This window comes from Phlebotomus argentipes, unplaced genomic scaffold (genome assembly GCF_947086385.1).
Source record: "Phlebotomus argentipes unplaced genomic scaffold, Phlebotomus argentipes genome assembly contig_5, whole genome shotgun sequence".
In the NCBI taxonomy this organism is placed as follows: domain Eukaryota; kingdom Metazoa; phylum Arthropoda; class Insecta; order Diptera; family Psychodidae; genus Phlebotomus; species Phlebotomus argentipes.
Window position 1 is genome coordinate 3,150,704 of NW_026776165.1, and position 26,326 is coordinate 3,177,029.

Below are 26,326 nucleotides of genomic sequence, written 5' to 3' on the forward strand. Positions count from 1 at the left end.
CCTCTGAGGACGACTGAAGTGCCCACGAGCTGCGGTCGATGAATGGACAGGACAATGGCGCTACTTTCGTGCAGTACGTGGACGCTGGTCATTGTGACGTAATCAACCCCTCGCGGAACCCCTTTTGGAGCGAGAAGGAATGAGAAATTAGTCGAGCATGTCAATTGAGTTGCACCTGCCGCAATTTCATCGCCCATGAAACCGTCAATCGCTGCCTATTCACTGTTTCCCACGTGCAAGCGGACCTGGAGCGAGACCTGGAACAGCAATTGGCCATATGTTGAGGGAAGAAGTGTGATTTCAGAGCGTTCTTCTGTGTCCCGAAAGGACGGTTGAATGGCCGCAACATTTGGGTTCAATGCAACTACAAGAAGTTGCACGAAACTAACAGTTGGAAAATACAAAAATTGTCGTTATTTCGTGATTTTCGGTAGTTTTAGTTCTGATTTTTCTATTTAAAATCACAAATTACTCTTTTTCATATAAAAAAAAAGGATTAAATATATGATAAAAATATATGATTTCTCGAAGCTTTCCAGATCACAAAATCATCTCTTATGACTTGTCAATAAACTCAAAATTGCTAAATCAGAGTCAAAATCGTTCGAAAAGTGTTGAAAATCAACACTTTCCAAGTTAAAAAATACTATTTTTGGGGGTTTGTTTGATCTCAGTAGTGTTTCTTGCCATTAAATTTGTAGAATTGCAATGTTTTTTATCTTTTAGACTTGAGCATAAGAATTGATGTGCTAAAATGCGAATTAGTCACTAAATCTATCCTAGATTTATTACATAACCTAGAAAAAGGATAAATATTAGTATTTTTGCCTTGATTTCTGCATAAAAATGATCAGAAATCAAGATAATTTGTCAGTAAAAGAAGCACACAGAAAAGAATTGAAGAAATGCAATAAATCTCTGTGAGGACCAAAAGTTCATCTGATCATATTTCTTAAGGACTAATTTTGTCCTGTTTTAAGCTCTCCACAAAGTCTCATTGGCGTTCGTTCATACCTTTAAGTGCCTTTCTTTTCATGATCACATGAACTCTCGAGAGTGTTCCAACACTAATTAAACCGCATAAGGGATGGCCCTGAGGGCGCAGAGATGTGGAAACACCCCAAGATGTCTTGTGCTACATATAGAGAATGTAGGTCAGAGTGCGAGAGGCCGAAGCGAGGCTCGCAAGTGGCGCTGCGGAAGGGCGCAAAAAATCCACCACGAGGAAAACACCGGCAATAAAATTTATTTGAGATGTGGCAGAGCGGCAAAACCAAGGGCGGGAGGGAGTGAATTAGTCTGGAACAGGTGTCTTGCTCACTAAGTGGTAGATATTTCACCCTCCTTTATTGCTTTTTATTTATTCTCAAACTCCCCGCTCTCTTTTCCCGCCGCCGCCGCCGCCGCCGTCGCGCGATGGGAAACAATATTTCCTCTCGAACCCTTGCATATTTTCGCCCTCCTTTCCACCACCGGAGCAGAGGTGGGAAAAAAAAACACAGCCGCGGCGAATTTTACGCACCCCCTCAAATGATTTTCAGATCAATTCTCAACAGTAAATCATGGCTTTTCTGCCTGACAATAAAAATGTAAGAATTTTCACTTAAGCGCCCATCTTTTCACCCTCAACGACGCGATGATTTATTGGATGGAATTTGCTCTCAGCGAGAGTTTCACTTTCACCTGAAGGGAATGGTAAGATGAGGATTAGAATTTATAATGCTGCATCTTGTAAACTCAGGGGGATTATTTAATTTAATACCATCTGAGTTTATATTTGACAACGTGCGCGTGAACTTCAGGCTTTCCAGCAAGGTTTCCAGCCAGCGAAAGGTGGTTTTGCAGGTCGAAGGAGAAGAATTTGGGAAACGACAAGGGGGAGATATTGTAGCCAGAAAGGGAAAGAAAAATTCAGATAGAATTTTTAGGGTATTTATTAGCATAATATCAAGTCGTTAAGGCTTAAAATTGTTTCTGAAAAATTCTAAACTAAGTTCTTGAAGCTATTTTGATACTGTTTTGGATTAATATTGAAAAATAACATGTTTTTATTGACTTAAAACGCTGTCTTTAGGTTTTTTAGACAATAAGATTAAGAAAAAAGCAGATAATTGATGCAATAACAGCTTGAATGTCTGAAAAACTCACTTATTTCTTGGAAATCCTCCGGTAATTTTAGTCTAGATTCAGGAAATAACGTGCAAAGCATAGATTTCAGCCACTGCCAAAGTGCTCTCAAACTGACGTGAGATTGTGCAGAGATTTGAGCCACATTTTCCACCCCCTGGAAAATTGATGAGCTCGAATGTGAAACTTGCTCACCCTTGGCGAGAAACCATCCACTCACCTCATCTAATTGCTATTTATGACCGGTGGAAATTATTCATGGCGCTCGGCATTTGCATTTATCATCAAAATGTTTGCCTTTTAATTAACAATTTTATCTTCAGCGTCTCCCATGAGCAAAGAACGTCGCCAAGACCTTGGCCCAAGATGGTGGAGCGCGAGAAGACGCGTCACTTCTTTGGCAGAGATTAAAGCGAAGCTGCAAAGATTTCTCACTGACTGAGAAAATGACCTCAATTCAGAATTAAAGATTCACTCAACGCAATCAAATGCAAAATCATCTTTAATCAATCATCACAAGAGGCGCAATTTCCCTTCATGTTTGCTCTAACATTTGAGAAGCCCTTTGAGAATTCTCCTCCAACCCTTATCATCTTTCTTGGTGGAAAAGGTCTCTCGAATGTTCTTGTTCTCTCCGTGTTCATTCATTATCACGAATGAGAAATTATTTGAGGAGTCCACAGAGGGAAATGCTGTGCAAATTATAAGCCCAGAAAAGGGAAGACATCGAGGGACAGCCAGCGAAATCCCAGCAGTAATTTCGTCCTGTTTGCCGCCTTTTGTCGCTCCTTTGCTTAATTCAAAAATGCCAACTTTCCCATAAACTCTGATTGCTCTGCATTTGCCGAGTTCAGCCAACTCCGAGTCGTAAGTCAGTGAAGTCAACAGTTTTTGGGGGCAAAATGAGTGCAAGTAATACACAGTTGGGAGAAAGCAAATAAAAAATTGCAAGGCACGTCAAATAGTTGCCAATTGAAGGACAGAAATTTCCTTATTTAAGGCCAAAAGGATTACTAAAAATGCAGTGTTACTTCTTCGTGAATCTTCGACTCATTTTCAGTGCATTGCGATGCATTTATTTCATGCCATTTCAATGTAATTCGTTTCACAGAACGATTTTGCAGTTGTTCTAACAAATATTTTCTCTAATTATCTCTTAAAATTTTAATTATAAAATGATTATGCATAATTTTTAAAGGATCTAAAAGCGAATTTCTCAGCTGAAAAGCTTGCAAACACAAATACTCGATCTTTAATCGGATATTTACGGTTTTACGTCAGGTTTTATGATAAAAACGAGTGTGAAGCTGAGAAAACCTCCTAATTTTTGCACATAAGAGAATATTTAAAAATTGCGAAGGAAAATCTGTAGTCGAGATTAAAGAAAAACCATAAAGTATTCTTTAATTGTACAATTTTCTACTTAAACTCAACCTCAAAATCCTTTTTCTATCCATAAAATTACTTAAATTTATATTTCTTAAATTTTTCTCCCTAAAATTCTCTCTCATGTTCTTAAAGACTCTATAAATGATCTCCAAAATAGTTTAAATAATTCCATCATCGCTCTAAAATTTCTTTTTATACCTGAAACTTCCGCCAACGAGACAATTTGATACGGAAAATGAATTTTTCTCCTTCATTTTCCACTCTTTTTTCTCTCTAAATCCCACACAGAATTCTCGATTCCGTCTTTTTGGGCATATTTTCTAAGATCTCAATCTTGATCGGAGCAAAATTCATATTTAAAGCCCTGGTTTAGGGCTTAATAACCATTTTTATTATTATAGTCTCACCTGAATTTCTGGGGCAAAATCGTGTGTGTGTGTGTCCTATTTCTCCCTCCGCAACTGTGCTGCTCTGTGAAAGGACGAAAAGGTGGAGGCAATAAAACACACATGGTTTGATTTAACATATCACCACATTATATTAATATTTTTAAGGTATATTATAAAAACATTTGGAATTTTTTTTTTTAAATGTATTTCATGGTTTTTCTTGTATTCTTCCGTCTGTCGTCAATCAATTTTTTCACCTTCTCGTGTGATACTTCTTCACAGTGTGCTTAAACATTGGCAATTTATACATTCTCTCGTGGAGAATTCTCCTTAGTTTTCCTATTCTAAAGGTTCAAAAGTGGAGCATTTTTTTCTTCTGCACGGTTTTCCCTCAGGTAGGAAGGAAATTTGGGGGAGGGGAAGAAGGGCGTTATCAGCTCCAGTTGGGTGGAAAAGAAATAAAATTGTCTCTTTATGAGTGGCTGTCATCAGAAATGTCCTTTCTTCGTGTCGCCTTGCCAGAAAACTGTACAAAGAAAGCAATATTACACATTTTCCACTCTTTTCCACCTTCAGTGTTACTTACAAATCCCATCCAATCACATTAGTCACAATATAATTCTCTTATTCTGTTAATTTCTTTGCATTTTTCTTCTGTCTTCGACAATTTCTGATGGCGAAAAAAACTGATAAAGGAAGCTTTTTTTTTGTTTTTCAAAGGGTTTTCTTTCCGGTGTGATTTGATATTTATATCACAATAATGTTGTTTTGGTGGATTTTTATTTTACAATGAATTTTTTTCTGTCATAACGAAGAAGAGTTAATACTATTTTTTTTCTTCTTTTAATTCTCTTTACACAATTTTCTCTCCACTTTCATCAATTTAATCTGGGTTTTAATCGCAAAAATTGGCTTTGATTCTTGTATTTAACATTTTTCTCACCTTCTTTTGTTTCTCTGCAATTCCTTTTTCTCTCTTTCTCTCTCTGTGTATATGAAAAACATTGTTTATAACACGGCAAAAATCACATCACAATTATACTTAATAATTAACAAAATAACAAAGAATTGTTCTCAAATATTTTTTTCTCCCACTTTGAAATTTTTCATCTCTTTAAAATCTACTTAGTTTTTCTTCAGTTACATTTCCTTTTTCCTACTTAAAACACTTTTGTTGTCTGTTTCGTATAAAAAACTGTTTTACATTTAAAACTCACTTTTCACGTGTCATTTTATCAGTTTTTTTTCCTTCTTCTTTTAGTGTTTTCCTCTGCAATAATAAGGTCATAATAATTTCAATAAAGTAGTTTTTTTTTAATATATATAATTAGTTAAATATAGTACTTTTAATAATTATATTTATATAGTTTGTCACTTTTATATATTTATACTTATTTATTTACAGAAGACGCAATCTTCAGTTTTATGTTTTCCTCAGAGATTTACTGTCTTTTTCTCAAGATTCTTGTCTTTTATGCCAATAGAAAATTATATGAAATTCTTGGCGAATTGTTTTTTTTTTTCTTCTTCATTTATTATAACAATTTTTTCTTTATACTTATTCTTTTAATTAATATATTTTCACCTCACTGACAAAATCTTTTGGTTCCTCAATTCTTCCTAAGCCATTTTGATAATAAGAATAATAAAAAAAATTGTCAACCAATTGTCTAACTTTTTCCTCTTTTTTTTCTTACTATAAAATCTATTAACTAATATAATTGAGTATAAAAATGTTCCTACGGGGGAAAGATAATCAACAATAGGAAAAAGAGTGGATTTTCCTTGTTTCAAACAAAAAATGGAATGACTTCCGATGGGACAAATTGTTGGTGTTTATTATCTCGAGGAGTTTCTTCAATTAGATTTATTGGGGAAGATGTTGGGTTATTTCGCTTTTTATGATTTAATCTTGGAAGGTTTTTTTTTCTTCTTGTATTGTAGAAATTGAATGTGGTCTTTATGACTATTTTGTGCTACTTGGGCTCATTTTTCATGGTAACTGCAAAAAACTTATTATAAATGCAAACGAGACAATGTCATTCCTCTATTGGACTTCATTTGCTATACATTTTTCCCACCACAGCGATTTGAACTCGCGGATGAAGTTTTGCGTAAAAGAAAATTGCACTGATGATGATGAAAATTATACTGGAGAGAAGAAGAAGAACTGCGCTCTTGTGTTCCTTCTTTTCTCCCCAATTCAGCTGATGGTGGGGTTTTTGGAGAGAGATTTATCTATACGTGTGTAATTTCTGGCGTCTACAAGTGTTTTCTCCCATCATCAGTGCGCGCATTAGAATATTCCGTGTTAATACTTGGCATTGAGTTCAATTCCGCCCCTTGTTTTCTTTTTCATCCCTCTCACACTTCGTCGGCCGCATTTGCGCCACGCCGCCGAGTTAGTTGTTCAACCCGCAATCTCATGTATTTCTATAAAAGGTAACTTCACCGTCAGCCTCTTCCTCCTCGTCGTCGTCATCGTGACACAAGGCGCGGTCCGATTCCTCCGCTGGAACTCTCACCACAGTCTTCTGGTAGTTCTGCGACAGTTTATTATACTTGATTCCCGTATATCGATGGTAACTATTTTTCTGTTCGGCCGCAAAATAGAAGAAAAGACAGGAAAAACAGGCAATTATTTGATGCTTCACCACACAAGTGACATTCTATTAATTTCCTCCTCTTCACTTTGGCAAAACAGAATCGATATTTTTCTAATAACCCAGACCATTAAAGTGGCGTAGAAAAATGTTAATCAAATATTATTTGAAATCAAGGGGGAGATAATAATGTACAGATCAACGGAAGTTATTCTTGCATTATTTCATTCCCGAGTGCTTCTTTTACTCACAAATTATTCCAATTCTGTGGATTTCTTTTGATTTCAACGTAGAAAAAGTCATAAGAATCGTTTTTTTAGGTTATGTAACAAATCAAGAACAAATTTAGTGAATAATTCGCATTTTAGCACATCAAATCATATGCTCAAGTCGGAGAGATTGCTAATTATTGGCAGAATTAGGCATTTGTAAGCAATTCACAGCGCTTTTTTGCGATCTCTTGATACCAAGAAACACTGAAAAATTGTATTGAATTCGAACATAACCTAAAAAAAAGTGATTTGAACTTGAAAAATATTCATTTTGAAACATTTTTGAATGATTTTGACTCTGATTCAGCAATTCTAAGTTCATTTTCAAGTCATAAAAGATGATTTTGTGATCTGAAAAACTTCCAAACTGAGTTTTTGGAGATCTCTTAATAATATTTTTGAGGTTATGGTCGGAAAAGATGTCCAAAAGAGCGTTTTTAAATAGATTCTAGCAGAAATATCAAATGTAAACTTAAGAGATTCAATTTAATTTGGAAAATTAAGTGAAAACAGTCTAAAAACTTCAAGTAAATTTGGAAGTGTTTTGGAAATGATGTTCAGATTAAGGGCTTATTATCTCCCCCTTGTTTGAAACGTGTTTCTTTACTTAAGACACTCTTCGAGGGATGTTTTACAGGCGATTTACTATTAAAAAGGAATTCCAAAAAGAAGTCAAACGTAGTTTTTCCACTAAAATACACATCGAAATTCAATGCAACTCTTTTTAAAGTGAATTTTTCACGAAGAAAAGACATGTAAAAATAGGGTGTGTCTCAAAAGATCTTAAGAATTGGGACACATTTTGTGAATAACGTGAAATATTCCACATGTTTCATCGGGATTCTGTTCCCCAGATTAAGTGCAGTCTTCGAAAGGGAGGAAATTGATGAAAACACCCCCAAAAACTCACCTTCACTACAGTAACAATGAGGATAATGCAGATGATGAGCAGCAGCGCGGCCACGGTGAGCGCGGCGACGGTGATCTGCGGCGACGTGAGGTGGTTGAGCAGCCCCTTGGCCTCCGGATCGAGGAACGTGGACGCCGTCTGGCTGAAGGCCCCAAACGGCCCGCTCAGCTGGCCCAGCGACTGCTCGGCCCCAATCTGAATCCGCCTCTTCCCGGCCGGAGATGAATTTATGCAACCGCCTGGAAAATGGCAGAAAAAAACGCCCTGAAGAATCTCCAACAGAAGCCAGAGATTGTGGCTCATTTGTTGTGCAAATGATAATGCAAATTCACCCCCCTGAAGAAAAACCGAAGTGCGTGCCATTGAGAAGGTGATAATAGGAAAGTTGATTCTTTCCCGTTAAATATTCACAATAAGGCTTCGGAGAGAGGCTTATTAATTCGAGATACCTTCGCATACATATTCAAAAGCGCCTTCTGAGAGTGTCGCTGGCAAAAATCGGCTACGCGAAGGCCTTAATAAATTGAAGGCGTGCGAGATTACAAGGGATGATTAAGATTAGAGGGAGATGGAGTGAAATTGAGGCTATTTTCCCATGGTTTTCCACTGAAACATGTTGAATAGAAGTGCTGAAAATATCTGGATAAACCACTTAAAATTCTTATTCACTCCATTGGCATTCAAAAAGGCACTTTAACGTTCTTTTGTATATATTTTTTTCCTAATAATTCTGCGTTCTTGAAGCTTTTTCAACGTCGATAAGCAATTGATTTGAAATCATTTTCATTTATCGTATTTTTTACGGGTGTTTCTTAATTACCGTTGCCATGAATTAATAATAAATTACTGATTTTCTGGATAATATAATAAGAAATTAACTAAGAATCACACTTTCTAACGAGAAAAATTCTGTAATTTTCACGACTAAATCTGTATACAGGATTTGGGCCGCGATTGTGCGGAAGAAATGAAGAAATTGTGCAAAAACCTTAAATGGTGTCTAAAAACATACAAAAAGTCCAAATCAAGACGCTTTTCTGATGTAAATGTCTTCTGGACATTCCAAACTCATGATTTAATGTGGTTATTCTGGTCAGTTTTATGATTATAACAAGGATTTAGAGCAAAATATAATCCTTTTGCGCACATCTCTCTGCAATTTGCAACATCTCAGCTAAAAATTGAGATATCGCCATGATTTCAACGCCATTTGAAAGATTATTAAATTCTTTTTATTTTTTGTCTTCAGCAAAATATCTCGAAAATTGAAAGAAATATCGAATTTTCAACGCCAAAGTCAAATCTTCGCTATTCTACGCGTTTGCTCGCTTGACTCGAGAATGCTTTGGATTGCTGAATGTTTGACTTGCTGTGGCGCAATATTGAGTGTCGTGCGGGCCGTGCGTGACTCACCTGTGTCTTTGTTGCAGTGGCAACAAGTCTGGTCGTCGGGGGCTGCGTCGGATGCACAACAAGGCACACATTGATTATTGAGGCGGTCGAGGTGCAGCGGGAAGGCGCACGTGACGCACGAGTACTGGCCGGGTCCGCTGCACGAGCGGCACGACTCGTGGCACGTCTTGCACGTCTGCGTGGGCGGGTCGTAGAACTGCGAGCCCAGGCACTCCATGCACAGGCCGCCGTCCAGCATGAAGTGCGACGGGCAGGACGTGCACGCGAGCGGACCCGCGCCGTTGCACGTGCGGCAGTAGTGATGGCACTTCTGACAGCCGAACGGGCCCTTGAAGAAGCCCTCCGGACACTCCGGGTGGCACTCGCCGCTGGCCAGCTGCCAGCCCGCGGGGCACGTCACGCACTGGTCGCGCCGCGGCCCGCTGCACGTGTGACAGCTGAGGTAGCACTTGGCGCAGTTGCCGCGGTCGCTGTAGTAGCCCTCGGCGCACGTGGTGCGACACTCGCCCGACTGCAGCTGCAGCCCGCGTGCGCACACCGTGCAGTTCATGCGGCTCACGCACTTGGTGCACGTGTGCAGGCAGCGCACGCACACGCCCGCCTCCATGTAGTAGCTGTCGTCGCACGCGCTCACGCAGCGGCTGTTCTGCAGCAGCAGCGACGCCGAGCACGACAGACAGTCACGCTCCGTGGGACCCGTGCACGACTCGCACGTGGAGTGACACGGATGGCAGTGCCCGTTGTCCGCGAACTCCGCTGCAAAGAGACGAGAACACCGCATTGAAATCGACTCAATCTGCCTTCAATCTCAGGCTCATCTGGAGCCTTCTGATCCTGGACAAAAGCCCCAAAATATGCTTCAACTCTTCCGCTTTGGAACATAAGTGAAGTTCTCGACGCAATTTCCTTTTTTTCACACAAAATTCTAGGAGAAAAATAGGACCATGATATGGATTAGTTAGTCCTTAGCGTCATATCCCACTGGTTTTGAAGTTATCGACAATTGAGTTATCGATAATGAATTTTAACCAATTCTCAACACATTTTTATAGCGAAAGTTATTGAAATCAACAATTTAAGGACGAATTAATTCATATTGGTTCATATCGCAGTTCTATTTTTCCCGAAAATTGTGTCAGAAAGAAAATCATTTTGTCCTGGAGGTTGATTACCAACACTAAGACGGCGATGGCCGCAAATGAGGCTACAATAAGTGTAAATGCTGTAATTTTTAATAAATGTATGTAAATATAATTTGGTGTCGATATTTTCCCCGTAAATTTGTGTCAATAACAAAAAATTTCACCTCAATTTGTGTCGATAAGTATCGAAAACTTCCATCAATTTCAACTTCAAGTCTGATAACGCAGTAATAATTTTGCAGTTTCTCACTTGTTAAATGTGTGTGTGTGAAAAAATAATCACAATCTGTCAAGGAAGATTAAATGCGGCGCAAATGAAATACTTTTAGTTCAAAAAAAAAAATCTACAAATTTTCAGAGTGAAAAGGCGAACAACAAACGACCATCTCATATCTTACTTGGGCCAAATTCAGCACTCAACTCGGCACACATTTGGCGGAATGCAAGTGATATGCAGAATTGAAAATGTATATACAGGATGAAACAATAGAAATGCAATTTTCTCTAAATGTACAATATGCAGATAAAGCTTCCTCTTCACTTCATAACAAAAGCGCCACAGACAATTATGCAAAATTGAAATTGTACAAGAAGAATTTATTAGGGGTTATCCGACTTGTGAGCTGCGTTATGTTAATGTGTAACAAGAGAAGTTTAATAGGATATAATCAGGGGGAGGAAAAAAAGGCATTTTTATGCGATAGAAAATATCTCAACCCCAACTTCAATGGGGGTGAGAGAAACGCTAAAATAATCCGCAATCCTTTTTGCTGCGAGCTTAAATTTTCTATAGAAAGCAATTAAAGGCCACTCCATTTGTGGCTTCGGTGTACATTAGTAAACCCTTCCAAATGTTCCACGTAATTACTGCATAATCATCGTCGGTGGCGAAGAGAGGGCAAAAAATGCTTCACCTTCTCAACAAGGGGGAGATAATGTGCGGGAAAGAGTGTTCATTTGAGCTGAATTAATTGGAAGTCTTTTAATATTTTCTACAATGCGTCATGAACTCTAGTGTTGAGTTTGAATTCACTTTTTTTTTATTTTTCCAGCATTGATAATCACTTAATATGGTGATTTTGTAATTTCAGTGTAAAAAAAACAGTGCAAAAATGGAATATAACCCCAGAAATAAAATTTTTAATGAATTATAATGGCTTAGTCACACGAAAGAGCAAATAAACACGGGATTTTATCAGTTTTTTCAAGGTTTTTCTAAACCGAAAAGTAATCAAGTTATCAAGGTAATAAAATATCGTTTTCCAACTACATTTCATATTCATAATCTGAGATTTGGAGTAACTAAATCAAGGGAAAAGTCACACGCGATTTGAGATCCATTAACTTTGTGATTATTGAATAATTTCTCAATTTTCGTAATTGTTATTTAAATTTTGCTTTATAATATTTATTTTGGCAATATTATTGGCTTATCCATTTTGACACAAACAGAGAAAAAGTCACAAATTTGCCGCAAATTGAAATTCGGATTCCTCAAAGGTCAATTTCTCTTTTGGGAAATACAATTTGAACTTCTTTATGCCTTGCAAGTTTGACAGGCTAATTAAAACTTCATTCTCGCGCTCAAATTTCCTCCTCTCCTGGCCAGAATTATACGTCAGGACGTCATAGAGTGTGAAAAAATGCGTGAGAAAGTTTTGCGTAAAATGCGATATTATTTATTAGCGTCCCCCACGCCTATTTTGCTGCCCTCTGGCGGCGATATGTAGAGAAAATAATCAAATATTTTAATTTCAATGAAATATCCTGAAAAAATTTGAGTTTTAGTTGATTTATTTATTAATTTTGTTAGAAAATATTCAAATTTTAATTATGTGCATTATGAAAAGACTTCGTAGGCTGTTTTTCTCAGGCAAACATAACCTAATTGTAGTTAATTTGGGTTGAAAATTGATTTTTAGACAGTTGAGTAGTTTTAAGAAATGCTGGAAGGTATTATATATTGTGAAAGTGACATGAAGTGATGTACAGATGTCAGAGAATCATCTCCACCTTGGCGTCCTGATGAAATGCGGCGGTAGTTTGAGAAAGTTCGTCATTTCCGCGCCAGAATGGAACAATCAGATGAATCACGGGCTCATAAATAGGTTAAACGATGCAACAAGTGATTCTCTCCACTAATGACATTGCCAGAGTATCTTTGGAAATTAAATCAACACGTGCAGGTGTTGATCAGGCGACTCGACAGTTATGAATTCAATTATTTCCACTCCTGTCATCATTAAAAAATCCCTTTTGCCGGTCGCTTCGCCATGAAATATTCAAATGCACAAGACAGAAAGCACCGAAAGCACAGATTAAATAGATTTTGGCGGAGCAAATTTTGCAATTAACAACGAGAAAATGCGACTTTGTCGCCAGACATCCACTAAAACACCTTTTTGATGAATATTTCACTAAAACAGAACGTCGACTTTGGCTGTTGTTAAGTGGAAAATTACTCGCTTCGAGCGCTAAATATTTCAACAAGAAGAATTAGTCTGCAAAGGATATTGATTATCCTCTATCTTTGTTTTGCATCCGCTTTCGAAGGAAAAAAAATTCCTCTCTCAGCACATAAAACTCTCAAGTTTTACATCTCATTTTCTATTTAGATATGTAATTCTTTTTAGCCCCAGACAAGCCAAACTGATGGAAATATATATAAAGTTTTCCACATGCAAGAGAAATTTCCGCTCATGGAGAGGAATTTTTATTCTACTGGCAATTTTATCGCTTGCATTTCGCCTCGGAAGAGCAAAAATTACAGAGAATGTCAGAATTTTGAGTGAAAGTTCTCATTTTTATGAACAACACTCAGTTAAAATGAAGCGGCAGATTATGTGAAATTACTCAATTTTACTTTGTATAATTTATTCTGTTTGCAATTGAAGTAGTTAAAACATGTGCCAAAAGCAGCAAAATTGAATATTTTCACCATTTCGGGGAGGTTTTTTCAATGGGTTTTTTACTTATCTAAATCAACGGGTGAATCGAAAAACTGTGAAAAGGAAATTTTTCATAATTTACGTTTTATATATTTTTGGATTGTTTTTTTCTCTGTTTACCTAATAAAAAAAATTGAGATTTGTTTCTTATGAGGCACTATATGAAAAATCAAGTTTTTAATGAAGTTAATGAAAAGTATTAAAAAATGAAACATTCTATAAAACCATCAACGGATGTTTGAGTTTAAATTCAGCAAATTTCGCAGCGAAATTAACGTTAATTTTTCAATAACTTTAACATAAATTGAGCTTGAACACCTTTAAATACATATCAAATTTCATAGGAAAAATATTAATATAATTTACAGCACTTGGAAAATGTGAGAATATAATAATTTCTGTGAGATTCACAATTTTAGTGTCTTTGAGAGAGTTTTGGAGAATTTCACGACCTTTCCAAAACAGTAAAACTCGTGAAAATCCGTTGAGAATTGTGGCTTTGACAGGTGTTTCAAATAAAACACATTCGCATCACACTATAATTAAATTGCAAACAAAATTTATGCTTGCATTTATGCTTGAGTGCATTTTCCTGTGAAAATGTACTCGTCAGACTTTAGCTAACTTTGCAATGTCTCTCTCCTCAGCATCCTTGTATACACTCTGTTCCTCATTTATATCTCAAGCTACTTTATACGATTGAGAAAGCTTTAGAAAAAATTACACGGAAAATATTGAAAAGCATCCCAACTTCAAGCCTTCCCACGCTGAGGCAAATTTCATATTTCTCGAGATAGAGAAAAAGAGTGAATTGTGTGTGTGTGTGTGTGTGTGAGTTTGCGGAACGGAAAAAATTCCACGACGAGCGAGAAAATAAATTTTGTTATCTCTACCGGAAATGTGGTAGCAAGTAGCAAGAAGTGAATAAATATTCTTGCAAATACACCTTGTGGGTGGGAAGAAAAAAAAGTCAACAACTTCCTCCCTCACTTTTTTCCCTCATGTCCCATCATCTCGAGTCGCCGGCGCACGAGGGGCGGCAGAGAGCTCCCTCGAGCTTATCTCACAATTCCTTCGCCCCGCAGCCACATCCCAACCGCACACACCAACCCCCGACACAAGGGAAAGACATTGTGGTGTACAGTTGTCTGCAGAAGTGTTTAGAAGTGGAATTGCTCGATTATTTGCAATATTAGGGGCTTAAGAACTGAATTTTTACACTATTTTCTTCAATGAAAATCTCATTGCTTGTCTAGGTTATGTAAAATCAAGGGACGAGTCACAAGGCGATTTTTGAGGAAACTTAATGTTCTCTAATCAAATAATAAATTATTTGAGAAAAATAATAAAAAAATGTATTTTTTCCCAAGTAAAATTGAAAAATAACCAAATTTTGAGTTAAATAAAGAGAAAAATGGTTATTTTGCCAAGAGAAATTACAAAAAATCAAAATAAACAAATTTTAGAATTAAATAATCAAGAAAATTATTATTTTCCAAATAGTTAATCACAAATATTCCGAATATTCACAATTATATTCAAATTTTGATTAAATATTCAGAAAATGATCTAAAAAATAATCATAATTTGTAGAAAATAATTAAAATTATAATGATACAGAATATGTCTATTTTAATAGCTGTTTGATTGATTTTCTACTCAAAAATAGCAAATTTCTGCTCTCAGTGGGACAATCGGTGGGTTTTCAAGGATTCTTTCACATATTGCAAGATTATTTTTAGGTTATGATCAACAGTCTATCTAAAAGAGCAATTCAATATTTAATGACACTTAAATATCCGCTAGAAACTTCAAATATTTCTCAAATTCTGCCTCTCTGTAAGTCTTTTTCAGAGTCCTTCAAGTAAAAAAATGAGTTTTTATGACAATTACGGTCTAAATTTGAGGTTATGATACTTTTAGCGGTGAGAAAAATGTATCAAGTTTTGAATAAATAGAGAAGAAACGATGGTTTAAAGTTCTGGAAGTGGTGTACACCGTTTTAGCCGTATTATCTCCCCCTTGGCCCAACACAGAGCACGGGAGAGACGGCGGAATTGTGGAAAGACTTACATTCATCGCAAATTTCGCTTCCTGCCGAGATGCACTTCCCCTTCTTGTTCTTGATCCAGCCATCCTTGCACGTGAGACAGACGCCGTTCGTGCTGCACGTGGCACACCCTGTGGCACAGGCCAGACACTCCTGGCGCTTCTTGTCGCTGTAGAATCCGTCCGGGCAGCTGTTCACGCACTTGCCATCGATGGCGAAGCGGCCGGGCTTGCACGTGATGCACTGACTCTCCGACGAGCCGTTGCACGTGAGACAGGAGGAATGGCACGGGGCGCAACTGCAAGATGGACGGGAAAATCCATTAAAATTCATCCCCAAGACCATAGAGCTCAAGTTTTGCAGCATTCGCAGGCGAGTGAGCATGATGAAATTTTAAATTACATCTCCCAAAACCGTCAAGCGCGCGTCCTCATTCATAAACAATCACGCTGGCGGGAATTTTGCTCCACTGCCATTCATTGTGATTTCCCCTCATGTCGTGTGATGTTAAATATCACGACATTATCAAATAAAATTCCAGCCAAGATTGGCAATAAATGATGATAAAAGTTTGTCGTGGCAAAAATACATCACACGCCATATGATGTATTCATGAGGACATGAGATGGAATCTTGTGTCGCGATGCAAATTTCCTCACAACAGTTGCGCTCTTTGCGTTCTTCAAGTATTTGCAAAGATTTTCCCTCGAATCTGCACATTTTTGTACTGGTTTAGGACATGTCCATGGAGTGTCCTCGGACAAGTTGATGGACAATAGAAGGAAAATACTTGTAATTATATCAATTTCAAGAGTTTCATGACAATTTTCAGAGTATTGACAGCATATTGAGTTCAAATTGAATTTGTCATAGGTCAACATAAGATTGTCTTATGTTATTCTGTAGGATTCTCAGATGACATTCTGACTTTTTGTCTACTTTTCATCACTATCGTGCAATTTAATGCGCAAATAATAATCTGCCAATTCAATGTGAATTTGTCATCAGAGTTTAAAATTAATATTTGATCCTTTTTCATTAAATATTTGCTGTATTATAAAATCACAAACACATAATGTCAGTTCTTTTCGCAGAAAAAGAGTGCAAAATGTCATCAAACAAAAATGTTATTAGCTTTTTGGACTTCAAATATAATTTTATCATAAATTAATGCATTGAATTCGCCAGAAATGTTGTGGAAAAAAAAATTTATTAACATGTAATGAGAACTGAATGAAATGTTCATGTGGGTTGTTTGTATTTTCACATCAGCGCATCAAATTAATAAAATAGATTTACATCGAATAAATTTTATTTATTCCCATTGAAATTGCATTTTGCAGTAAATACAAAATTGTACGGCTAATGAGAATTCAATGAAAGGGTGTAGATTTTTGGCTCTTTTCCCACAACAAAAGTAGGAAAAGTCGGGCGAGAAAATGGCGTGATATACGCAATATTTGTGGCTGCATTGAGAGTTTATTTATTCCCAAGGTTTTCCATCATAAAGCAGAAATTGAATTGGAAGAAATTCAATCGTGTTATCAAACATCAGTTCAGCAATTTTGCTTCTGTGTATTTTTTCTTTTGCCTCTCACCGCAATTACCCCGAGGAAAATGGGAAAGAAAATGCATTGCAATGGGAGGAAAATGTACAATTTGACATTGAATTTAATAAATATCTTCCTGCATTTTCACTGTGTAATATTCCACCAAAGAGGATTTCCTGCGAAATCAATTGTGTTGCAAAACGTCATTGAGGACATTCCTGCTGGAATTTTCCACTCTTGTCCAGCCCCAATTATATTGAACGTCTGCCAAGATTTGCGAAAACGGCGCAGGGAAATTTGTAGAGTGAAAAAAAAGTCATTTTTCGAGAATCATAAAATCATTGAAAATCTCATTTGGTCATTCGCAAATGGCATGAAAATTTAATCTTGTGTGTTAAAATAAAAGACCTCAAAAAATGTTCTCTCAACATATTTTCCCATTTATTGACTCTTCGCATCGTTAGTGTTTATTTGCACTTCGCAGTGTAAAGAGAAAAAGCAACATTTCTTTGAGATCTTTGTCGAGTTAATTTTCCTTATTCTCAATTCACACAAAATGGGAAAAGATTGTACGTGAATCTTCAATTTCTTCCCCTTTCCTTCACACACACACATTCTACGTCTTGAGAAGGGAAAATTTAATTAAAGCCAAACTTAGAAGAATTCCCGTAAAGTAGAGGAAAATGCTAAGAAAATTCCCCACTCCCCTTGACGCCTTGCCCAGAAAGTCACCGAAGAGAAAGTGTTAACCCCTATTTTTTATGGGTGGCCAAATTTAGAAAATTGTCAAGAGAAAGTTAAATTTACGAGCGACACATTAAATAAAAAGGGGGCGCGCGCGCGCACCCATAATAAATGCAATAAAATGGGCATCACGAGGCAATTGCATATATGCAATTACTCGAGGATTCCTTCCTGTTCTCATTAATTTGCTAAGATGCTTTTAATGAGATTCGCTGCTATGAGCGCACACGGATCAAGAGGGCCGCCGCCGAAGAAAGAATTCTCCTCCAATTTCCTCACCCACGGAGGGAATTGCTTAAAGAGATTTCCTGACCCACTCTCTCTCTCTCTCTTCTTCATGCCATTTTCTCCTTTTATGGACCCTTCTGTGACGGGCCTCGCTCGCCCTGGGAAATGGCCAATAAACACGAAGGGATGTTTTAATATGTAGGTTATTCGTGCGAATTGCAAATGGGTTCTGCATGGGAAAACTGTTGATTGGAAATGCACTTTGTCATCATTGAATTATCCCTGTTGCACAAAACGAGATTATTCTCTTATAGAGAATGTGCAGAACTTCTTTCCAATTAATTTGCAATTAAATTGCAACTGACAGTTTTCTGCAGTATCCAATTTATTTTTCTGCATTGATTATACTTTTAATGGACTTTCATAGTCACTGTTTATGAATGGGCGGGGCATTCGAGTGGGCGTGGATCAGTATTCCGTGCACAGTGGAAAGGATGTGATAAGCAAACGCCAAGGCTACCTTATAGGTCAGCCCAGCGAAGCAATCAACACAAAATGTTGGAAATGTCTCAATCGAGACTATCAAAATTTTATCAGTGACACTAGCGCCCCTGGAAGTAGTCAGACGAACTTCTATTGTTAAAGACAGTTGTAGATTTTTGCTAGAGCTTTCCAGCGAGCGATTTCAAGATTTCAAAAATCATTTTTTCGACTTTAGCGCCCCTTGCGTAGGATTACCAAGTTATGATGTTTAGATGAAAGAAGCTAGAAGTCTAGAAACAGCAAAAAGCACAGCATTTTCTCACCTGTAATCTTCGGTCTCGAAGGTGTGCAGCGGACAAGCGGAGTAGCAGCGATTCTCATAGATGACTAAGTGATGATCACAGCTGGAGCAGAAATCAGGGCGATCTTGACATGAGGCACAATTCGCCTCACATGGAACGCACGTGTTGTTCTCGTAATCTGCAATGGCAGTGTTTTGGCATCAGTAAAGGAGAAGTGCACAAAAACCGGGCATTTAATGAATCGCGCGTCGCGTTGCTGTCTTTCACGCAAATCGTGTAATGAATTTTTCTGTCTCTGCTGCATTTTTTCCTGGCTTTTTTTTGCTCTTCTCCCTTCAAACTGTGTCACATTGAGTCGCACAGAAGGGAGAAATGCTCAGGGAAAAAAAGACACTTGCAGAACAGCAGACGTTGATTTGAGAGCAATTTTAGATGGTTTCAGAGCACCTGGAGCGATGCATGCTGTTTTGCAGATTGCATCGTGCACTTTGCATTGTGTTTCGAGAGGAGGCAAAATTACATGTGTGAAGTCACTGTGGCACTCTTGACTTACTTTCGTAGTAGCCTTCGGGGCAGCTCTGCAAGCACACGGCCAAGTCGATCACGTGCAAGTGCGCCGGGGCGCACGTCAGGCAGCTGTCCTGGCCGGCTCCGGCGCAGGTTTCGCAGGACTCGTGGCACGGCCAGCACACGCCGCCCTGATTGGGGAAGCTCCGCGGCGGACAGCGGCTCACACAGGTGCTGCAAAGACACGCGAGACGACGTGAGAAGAGACCTTTTGCCACTGCAAATACACGTCTCGACTTGGCAATTCTCGCCATCGGATTATTACATTATAAAACACGTGAGTGGAAAGCGCAAAGAATTCTCTCAATTCCACAGTGGTTGCCAGTGAAATATGGACGTGGGGAATGCAATTTAAGTCGTCACTTTGTGGCAAACTGCGAAGACGTTCAATGTCTTTGTCTCCGGTGAAGAAGGAGAGGAAAAAGGCGTAACGCCTCGTTGCAACATTACTAATTTCGTATTTCAGTCCGTATAAAATATTAATCTGCCGTTGCAACTTTACGCTTTTTAATATATTATATTGGCGGCCGTCTGGTGGCGCTAGTGTGAAGTACAAATAAATAAATGTTGCAACATTTATTAGTAAAATCATATTTTTGACAGCTTATTAAAAATGCTATGAAAATTAAAGTTGCAACGAGGCGATAATATTATCATGCTGAAATGTTAATTGATTTTTCAACCAAATAATATACTTCTGTGGAGATGTTTCCGCTGATTTATTTCAAATTTGTTTCTGAATTTCACTTGGTTTTGATTAAATTCTCCAAAATATGTCACAATTTGAGACTATTTACAAGTCTTTCGCCTTGAACAACATTTTTTTTGCAGAACATTTGGATCTCATTCGAGCGTGAAATAAATGTCACTGAGTGACCTTATTTCGCAGCAAACAACTGTTCACACATATTGAAAACTTTTGAATCAAGAAATGTCGAGGAGATTCTTTAAAACTCAACGCCACACATCATTTTGCAATGCAAGCATTTCACATGAAGAGATTTTCCATCTTAGATAATCCCATTTTTCTATCTTATTGACGTGAAATCCTGACTTTTTCACCTTCGGCAAAACTGACAAACTCTGGCCAGCAAAATGCCAGCTTTCGTGAGTTTTAACGAGAATTGAAATGACAGTTGGAAAACTTTCACCCAGAAACTCCATTGCTGACCAGATTTCCCAGGAAAAGCCGAAAGCATGCAATTGGATTCTGGTGTCTCTCTCTCTGGACATCAATAGTGCATCAGGTGAAATTGTGTCAACTGTGAAATTTTTAAATCAATTAAAGTTTGGCGATGAAAATTAAATTGAGATGACCGAAAAACAGGGAGTGAAATTTAATTTCTGACCAATATTTCCCCGATGAAAATCAATAGAGGAGAAATTAATTTAACATGAATAGTGAAAAATTATCGATAATATCAATGTAATTAGTTGATAATTTTGTGAAATATTTTCTGTTTCAACACACATTTTATTCATCGCATTTTTAATTACGCAATGCAATAAATGCAATTTTGTTTGATGCTCTCCGAGAGAATTAATATCTCATCAAATATATTTGATATTGCCAAATGCCACGTGAATTAAACATTCGGTTATTCAATTCAACCTACTCTGTTTTACAATCCCTTCACACATTCTGCAAGTAAAATCATATTTTCCACCCCCATTCAAAGGGGGGGAAGAATTCTTTCCGCATGCATGCGCCATCCTCGAAATATTGAATGTCTTATCAACAAAGGCTGATGCCATTGTGAAAACTTCCAGTACTCTTTCTCGACGAAGGCGGAATAATTTATGAACACGCGCTGTGTGTGAAGCACAAAGAGTTGCGCGTCAACATTGTTGTCACACACATAAAAGGACGTGATAAGCGAACACTTATGATCAGCTGGGCGCCGCCAACTCGACAAACCCTGTTTTAATCGGAAAATTTCCAACCGCCATGACTCAGGTTTATAATCAATGATAAACTTCTCTTGTTTTAAAAATTTTTAGAGTTTTGCAAGAGCTTTCCAACAAGCCCAAAATCGTAACGATCGGGCAATTAGAACCGAAGTTATGGCGTATTTACAATTAAAACTTTAAATCGTCATAACTCCGGTTCTATTGCATCCACTAAGAACTATAACCTAGTTTTAGAAACATCCTGACTTGGACTACAACATACCAAAATCTCATCAGAATGCATAACAGATTTGCCGAGATACAGGCGTTCAAAGTTTTTTTTTTCAATATGGCGGCATTCGTTATGACGTCATAAACTAATGGTAAATGTAGCATACTAAAGGACGTCGAGACACGTCTTTTGGTGATGAGATGATCAAAATCGGTTAATAAACAACTGAGATATAGACCGGTAAAAGTTTAAACTTTGACCTTCCATATCTCCGCTCCCAAAACGTCAGGCCCCACAAGAAGGGTATCGTTGGAAATGTCTCGGTTTCAGCTATAACATACTAAAATTTGGGTTCAATCCATGCCATAGGGGCTGAACGATTGAGCAAAACGTTTTTTGGTTGTATTCAAAATGGCGGACGAACGGGTGAAGGGTTAGTTTTGATATCACCAAGTTCTAGCGGCAGTAGGATTCTTGACCTTTGGTGAAAACCTCATGACGATAACTCTTACCTTTTAGGCGCTACGAGTCCGTTTCCTACGGACCGACGGGCGGAAATCAGAAAAAATGACCCCCCTTTTTATCATCAGCTGTAACTTACTTGTCGAGGCGGTAGTGCTTGCAGGCGACGCACTGTGTGGGGCCCTTGCCGTAGCAGCCCTGCTGATCGCACTCCGGATCGCAGTCGTGCAGCACGACCTTGTTGTTGGCGTCCGCCATTGCGTTCTCACGCTGCGTCGTGGGGATGTTGTGGCCGCCGATTGTGATGTACGCCTTGTCTTGCGAGCTCGCGGCGCCGGCGTAGATGTTCTGGTAGTTCACATAGCCGGCATACAAGTCGGGCGCGTAGTAGTTGCCCACCAGCGGCTGATTCATGTCCGTCTCCGTGGGAAAGACGAAAGGATTCGAGATCCTCGGCAGACCGCTGCTGCGCAAGCCCTCGTTCTTCAGCCGAACCGGGTTGCTCTTCGTCCCGTAGAAGATCAGCTGCCACTTGGACAGAATGCCAGGCTGGTTCACGCGTCTTCGGCCACCATTGATGACCTATGATAGAATTTTGCGTCAGTTAATATTGCTTGTTTTGAGTCTGCGGAATAAAATCGCTCTTTTGTGATTGATTTTCACCTCTTTTTTCTTCGATTGTGTGCAAAGTGAAAAAGTCACTCACACATTTTTCAAATATGTAGCAATTTATTTGAATTAGTTTTTTCTTGACTGAGAAAAGCAATTTATTTCCTTTGTGCGCCACAAATTGATTTGCATTCACAAAATATTTAATCAAAGACTGCATTTTTACGTCGCGCACAGAAAACCTTTAAATAATTCTTGACATGGTAAAATATCTTCTTCTTCTTCTAGTTTATTGGGCAGAAAAAAACCATCTTCGAATGAAGGAAGTAAAGTTCTAAGACATTTGTATGATGGAATATTGAGAATTATTGTCTAATTTTGCAAGCAAATTGGCCAACTGAACGTGTATTCTTCGCATTTAAGGTGCTTTTGCTGTCGATTGACCATCGAGGAACTCCAGAGAGAAAGCAGAATGTCCATCCGAGAACAGATAGACAACATTCTTGGACAGATTTTGCACCAGAGAAGACAATTTTCGTGTCGATTGCTTAATTTCGTGGCTTCAAGAGCATTTGAGGCTTCAAACAAGCGCTTCAGACCAGAAAAAAAACCCTGAAATGCTTCGTGGAGGAAAAAAAGAGTCTCACTGACCTGCAGAGTCCATCTGCCTTCGGCCTTCTCGCCCCAGAAGTGGACGCTGAGGAAGGGCCAGTCGTCGAAGTTGGACTTGACGACGTCGCGCGGGCGCTCGAACAGCAGCGTGCTGGTGGTGCCCATGGGCGACGTGAGCAGGATGCGCAGGTTGCCGCGCGGGAAGAAGCGCAGCGTGATCTTGCACTGCACGTGCTCCAGGAAGCGCACCTCGTTCACCGTGCCGGCGCACCCGTTCACGTCCATGTGCGTCTGCAGCGTGTAGCCGTAGGTGCCGTCGATGGAGCGCTCCTCGTTGATCTCGCGACTCTTGCAGATGTGCTGCGGCGGCACGGTGGTCCACTGCTCGGCCACGCTCACGATGGCGCCGGCGTCCATGAGGCCATAACCGAATTTGTGGCTCACCTGCAAAAGCACGCGAAACAAGTGAGGTTCTGGGCTAATTGATGTCATTCCGTGTCATCAGCATTGCGCCCACCCACTCAAAATTGAAAGCCACCCCCAGCTTATTGACCGCTCTCTGTCATTTTCCGCCCTTGCGTGAATCCCAATTACTCCACACAGTGTATCAATGCTTTGTGGTCTGTGGCAATGCGCTCATAATTCGTCAAACACTGACTTTTTGCGAGATGATTTTTGCAAGACATTTCTCAGTGAATCATTTTCACTCACTATTTCACCATTTTTGTTCTAATCTATTTTCAGAGACGTCCTTATCGGGACTACAACATACTGAAATCTTATAAAAATGTACAGTCTAGTTGAGCACCCCTAGCGGTAGTTGTACCAAGTTATAATGTTCGAGTGAGAGATGGCATTTTACGAGACCTTTCCAATGAATACAAGATCATTCTGATCGGTTAATTAGAAGCTGAGCTATAGCAGTTTAAAGTTTCACAATTTGGACTCTAATATCTAGGGTTTGGAAGGACCTAGGTCCTTAAGTAACTATTCATTTGGAAAGGTCTTGATGTCAGCTATAACATACTAAAATTTGGACTCAATCCATACTATAGGGACTGAATAATTAAGGAAAATGTATTTTGGTGGTGTTCAAAATGGCGGACAGATGGGTGGGGGGTTTGGGAGAATGAGAGAAAATCTCTCAAATTGATTCTAAGCTCTTCAAATTGCTTCAGAGAAGAGGAAAATAAAGTGATTCTTTGCCAATTAACACAAGATTGAGGGGAAATCTTTCGCTTTTATGACTCAGTGGGCGGAGCTTAAGCGTAGGCGGAGCTTCGAAGCATCTCTCTATGACGCTATTAAAGCCTCACCATCAACGCATTGATGCATAGCCATGAAATTATTCGTATTTCATTCTATAAAAGTTGAGACAATAGTTTTCTAAATGAAATTATTATTTTCTGAAAAGTCATGTTCTGCCAAATTCACCATATAGACATTAATATATTTCATTTTCCTCTCAGGAAAACTTTCTCAAGCTCTGAAATGTCTGTCTTTCACCAGAAGAAGAAAAAAAAGGTGAAAAGAGCGAATGATGGAAGAAATGTGAATTTTGATAGTAAAACTTCAGCTCTGCGATTATGTCGAATATTTCTCCCATTCGATTGTGCAGAAAAGTTTCACGGACACGGAAAAAAAATGTATATTTTTTTTTCGGCAAAAGTTCGAGCACAAGTTCAATGATAATACAAACATGAATCATAATTAATCGGACAGTCTTTCACTATCGCTATCTGTGCAACATTTTGGATTCTGTCGAGAAATCTGCATTGCAGAAATATGCGACGAAGTTCATGTCAATTTTATGCATTCATTCACGTCTCAACTGTTTCGATAAAAAAAAAGATTCCACACAAAACAGAAGCCATATTTAATGAATTTTTGTGTGTGTGTGTGTTAAAAATAAAATAAAACACACATGCGAAAAGGTGACTTGCAATGATGGAAGGAAAAATAAAATACGGCGAGTAGGAAAGAAATGCACATAAATTATGCAATAATAACACAAAAAAAAAATTTAGTTCAAGAGCAAAAACGTGACCAAATGACGTTTTAGTCTTCATTATTCGGCCATCGAGGGGAGTTTTGTGCAAACATTAATTTATGCATTTCCTTCTCTGACTTGGCCAAAATATTGTGCAAATGATTTCTAGGCTAATTAAATTCTCTTTCATATCATTGTCCAATGCTAAGGGCAAAATTATATGCGTGCAAATGTAAATTGACCCAAATTCTCACTTGTGCATTTAATTAAGCCATTATTCCACCCCCTAAACGGGGAAAAAAGCCCAGGTGAAAAGCTCTATTCGCTGCGCTTAGAGGAGAATGGGGCAGTTTAGTTTTTTGGAATCTTCTCAGAGATTTTCACATGAATAAATTGCTAGTCTTCACACAATGTTTGTAGTCCTTAAGGTCTACAATTGACGAAAATTTGCACAGGATAGCATTTACTGTTTAGATAAAATAAGTGAAAATTGACGAGAATTTTTCTGCCGAATTGATTGTGTGTTTTCTCCATTAAAAAGGCCACAATTCGCGTGAAACACTATTATGGGATATTGAGAGTTAAGTAGAGATTCTAAATATGCCGGAACTTTTCCTCCTGATCACGGCCTTTTCAGTGCGTGGTGGAAAATGCACAAACACCGCCCACGGGGCAGATATAGATTCCATCGCGGGGCAGTTTCGTTTCACCACAAACTGACAACAGCGCGCTCTGACAGTCTGACGCAACATCACGGTCGAAATTTTCTTGTGGCAAATATTGAAGGTTTTTCACAAAATATTGCTCTGATTTGCATTGCTTTATCACGTTAATAGACTTCTTCGTTGAAAAGTGATGAAAAACACGCGAAAATCACTGATTAGAGCAGAAATTTCGAGAAGTACATTTTGCGCGGAACTTTTCGCGTCGCGTCAAGTTGCCACTAGTGACGAATGGTGGCGTTGCAATACGTGAAACATGACAGGCAACTTGATTCTCGCTCAGAACTTTTGACATTTCGTGCATGGGTCGAGAAAAGTCGCGAAAAAAGTACTTTTAAGGCGATTTTTAGGGAATTAAACAGTCTCAGTGTGAAGAGTAGAAACTAAAGTGATCATTTGCCCGCGATTCAACAATTCCACAATGGAATTGATGGTAAATAAAAGTGCATTCTAACACTGCCCCACGCCGACACGAAACATCCCCTTGTGGGGCAGTTATAGTGATATTACAATACTAATTTCATTCTTTTTTAGAGGAAAAACCATCAGTTTTAATCCCCAATGAAAGGCATTTTCTGAAGCTCAATAGACGAGAGTTTATTTAAGCGTTGTGATTATTGCAATATATTCAGCTGATTTTTCAAGAAAAAATCCTAAAATTGGAACGACATAACACTGCCCCCACTTACCCC

General features: G+C 38.5%; 1 protein-coding gene across 2 annotated transcripts in view; it reads right to left on the bottom strand.

The window, feature by feature from the left end:
• Positions 1-6,251: 6,251 nt before the first annotated feature.
• LOC132256557 (furin-like protease 2) overlaps positions 6,252-26,326 on the bottom strand; it is a 47,022-nt gene continuing 26,947 nt past the window's right edge. For both annotated transcript variants that reach the window (XM_059753049.1, XM_059753050.1), the window contains exons 5-12: positions 22,962-23,366; positions 21,841-22,283; positions 19,104-19,291; positions 18,572-18,728; positions 15,267-15,541; positions 9,104-9,859; positions 7,691-7,929; positions 6,252-6,499 (exon numbers count right to left, since the gene is read on the bottom strand). In XM_059753049.1, the coding sequence (XP_059609032.1) occupies positions 6,329-6,499; positions 7,691-7,929; positions 9,104-9,859; positions 15,267-15,541; positions 18,572-18,728; positions 19,104-19,291; positions 21,841-22,283; positions 22,962-23,366 (2,634 nt within the window). In that variant the 3' untranslated portion in view covers positions 6,252-6,328. The remainder of the gene's footprint in view (positions 6,500-7,690; positions 7,930-9,103; positions 9,860-15,266; positions 15,542-18,571; positions 18,729-19,103; positions 19,292-21,840; positions 22,284-22,961; positions 23,367-26,326) is intronic.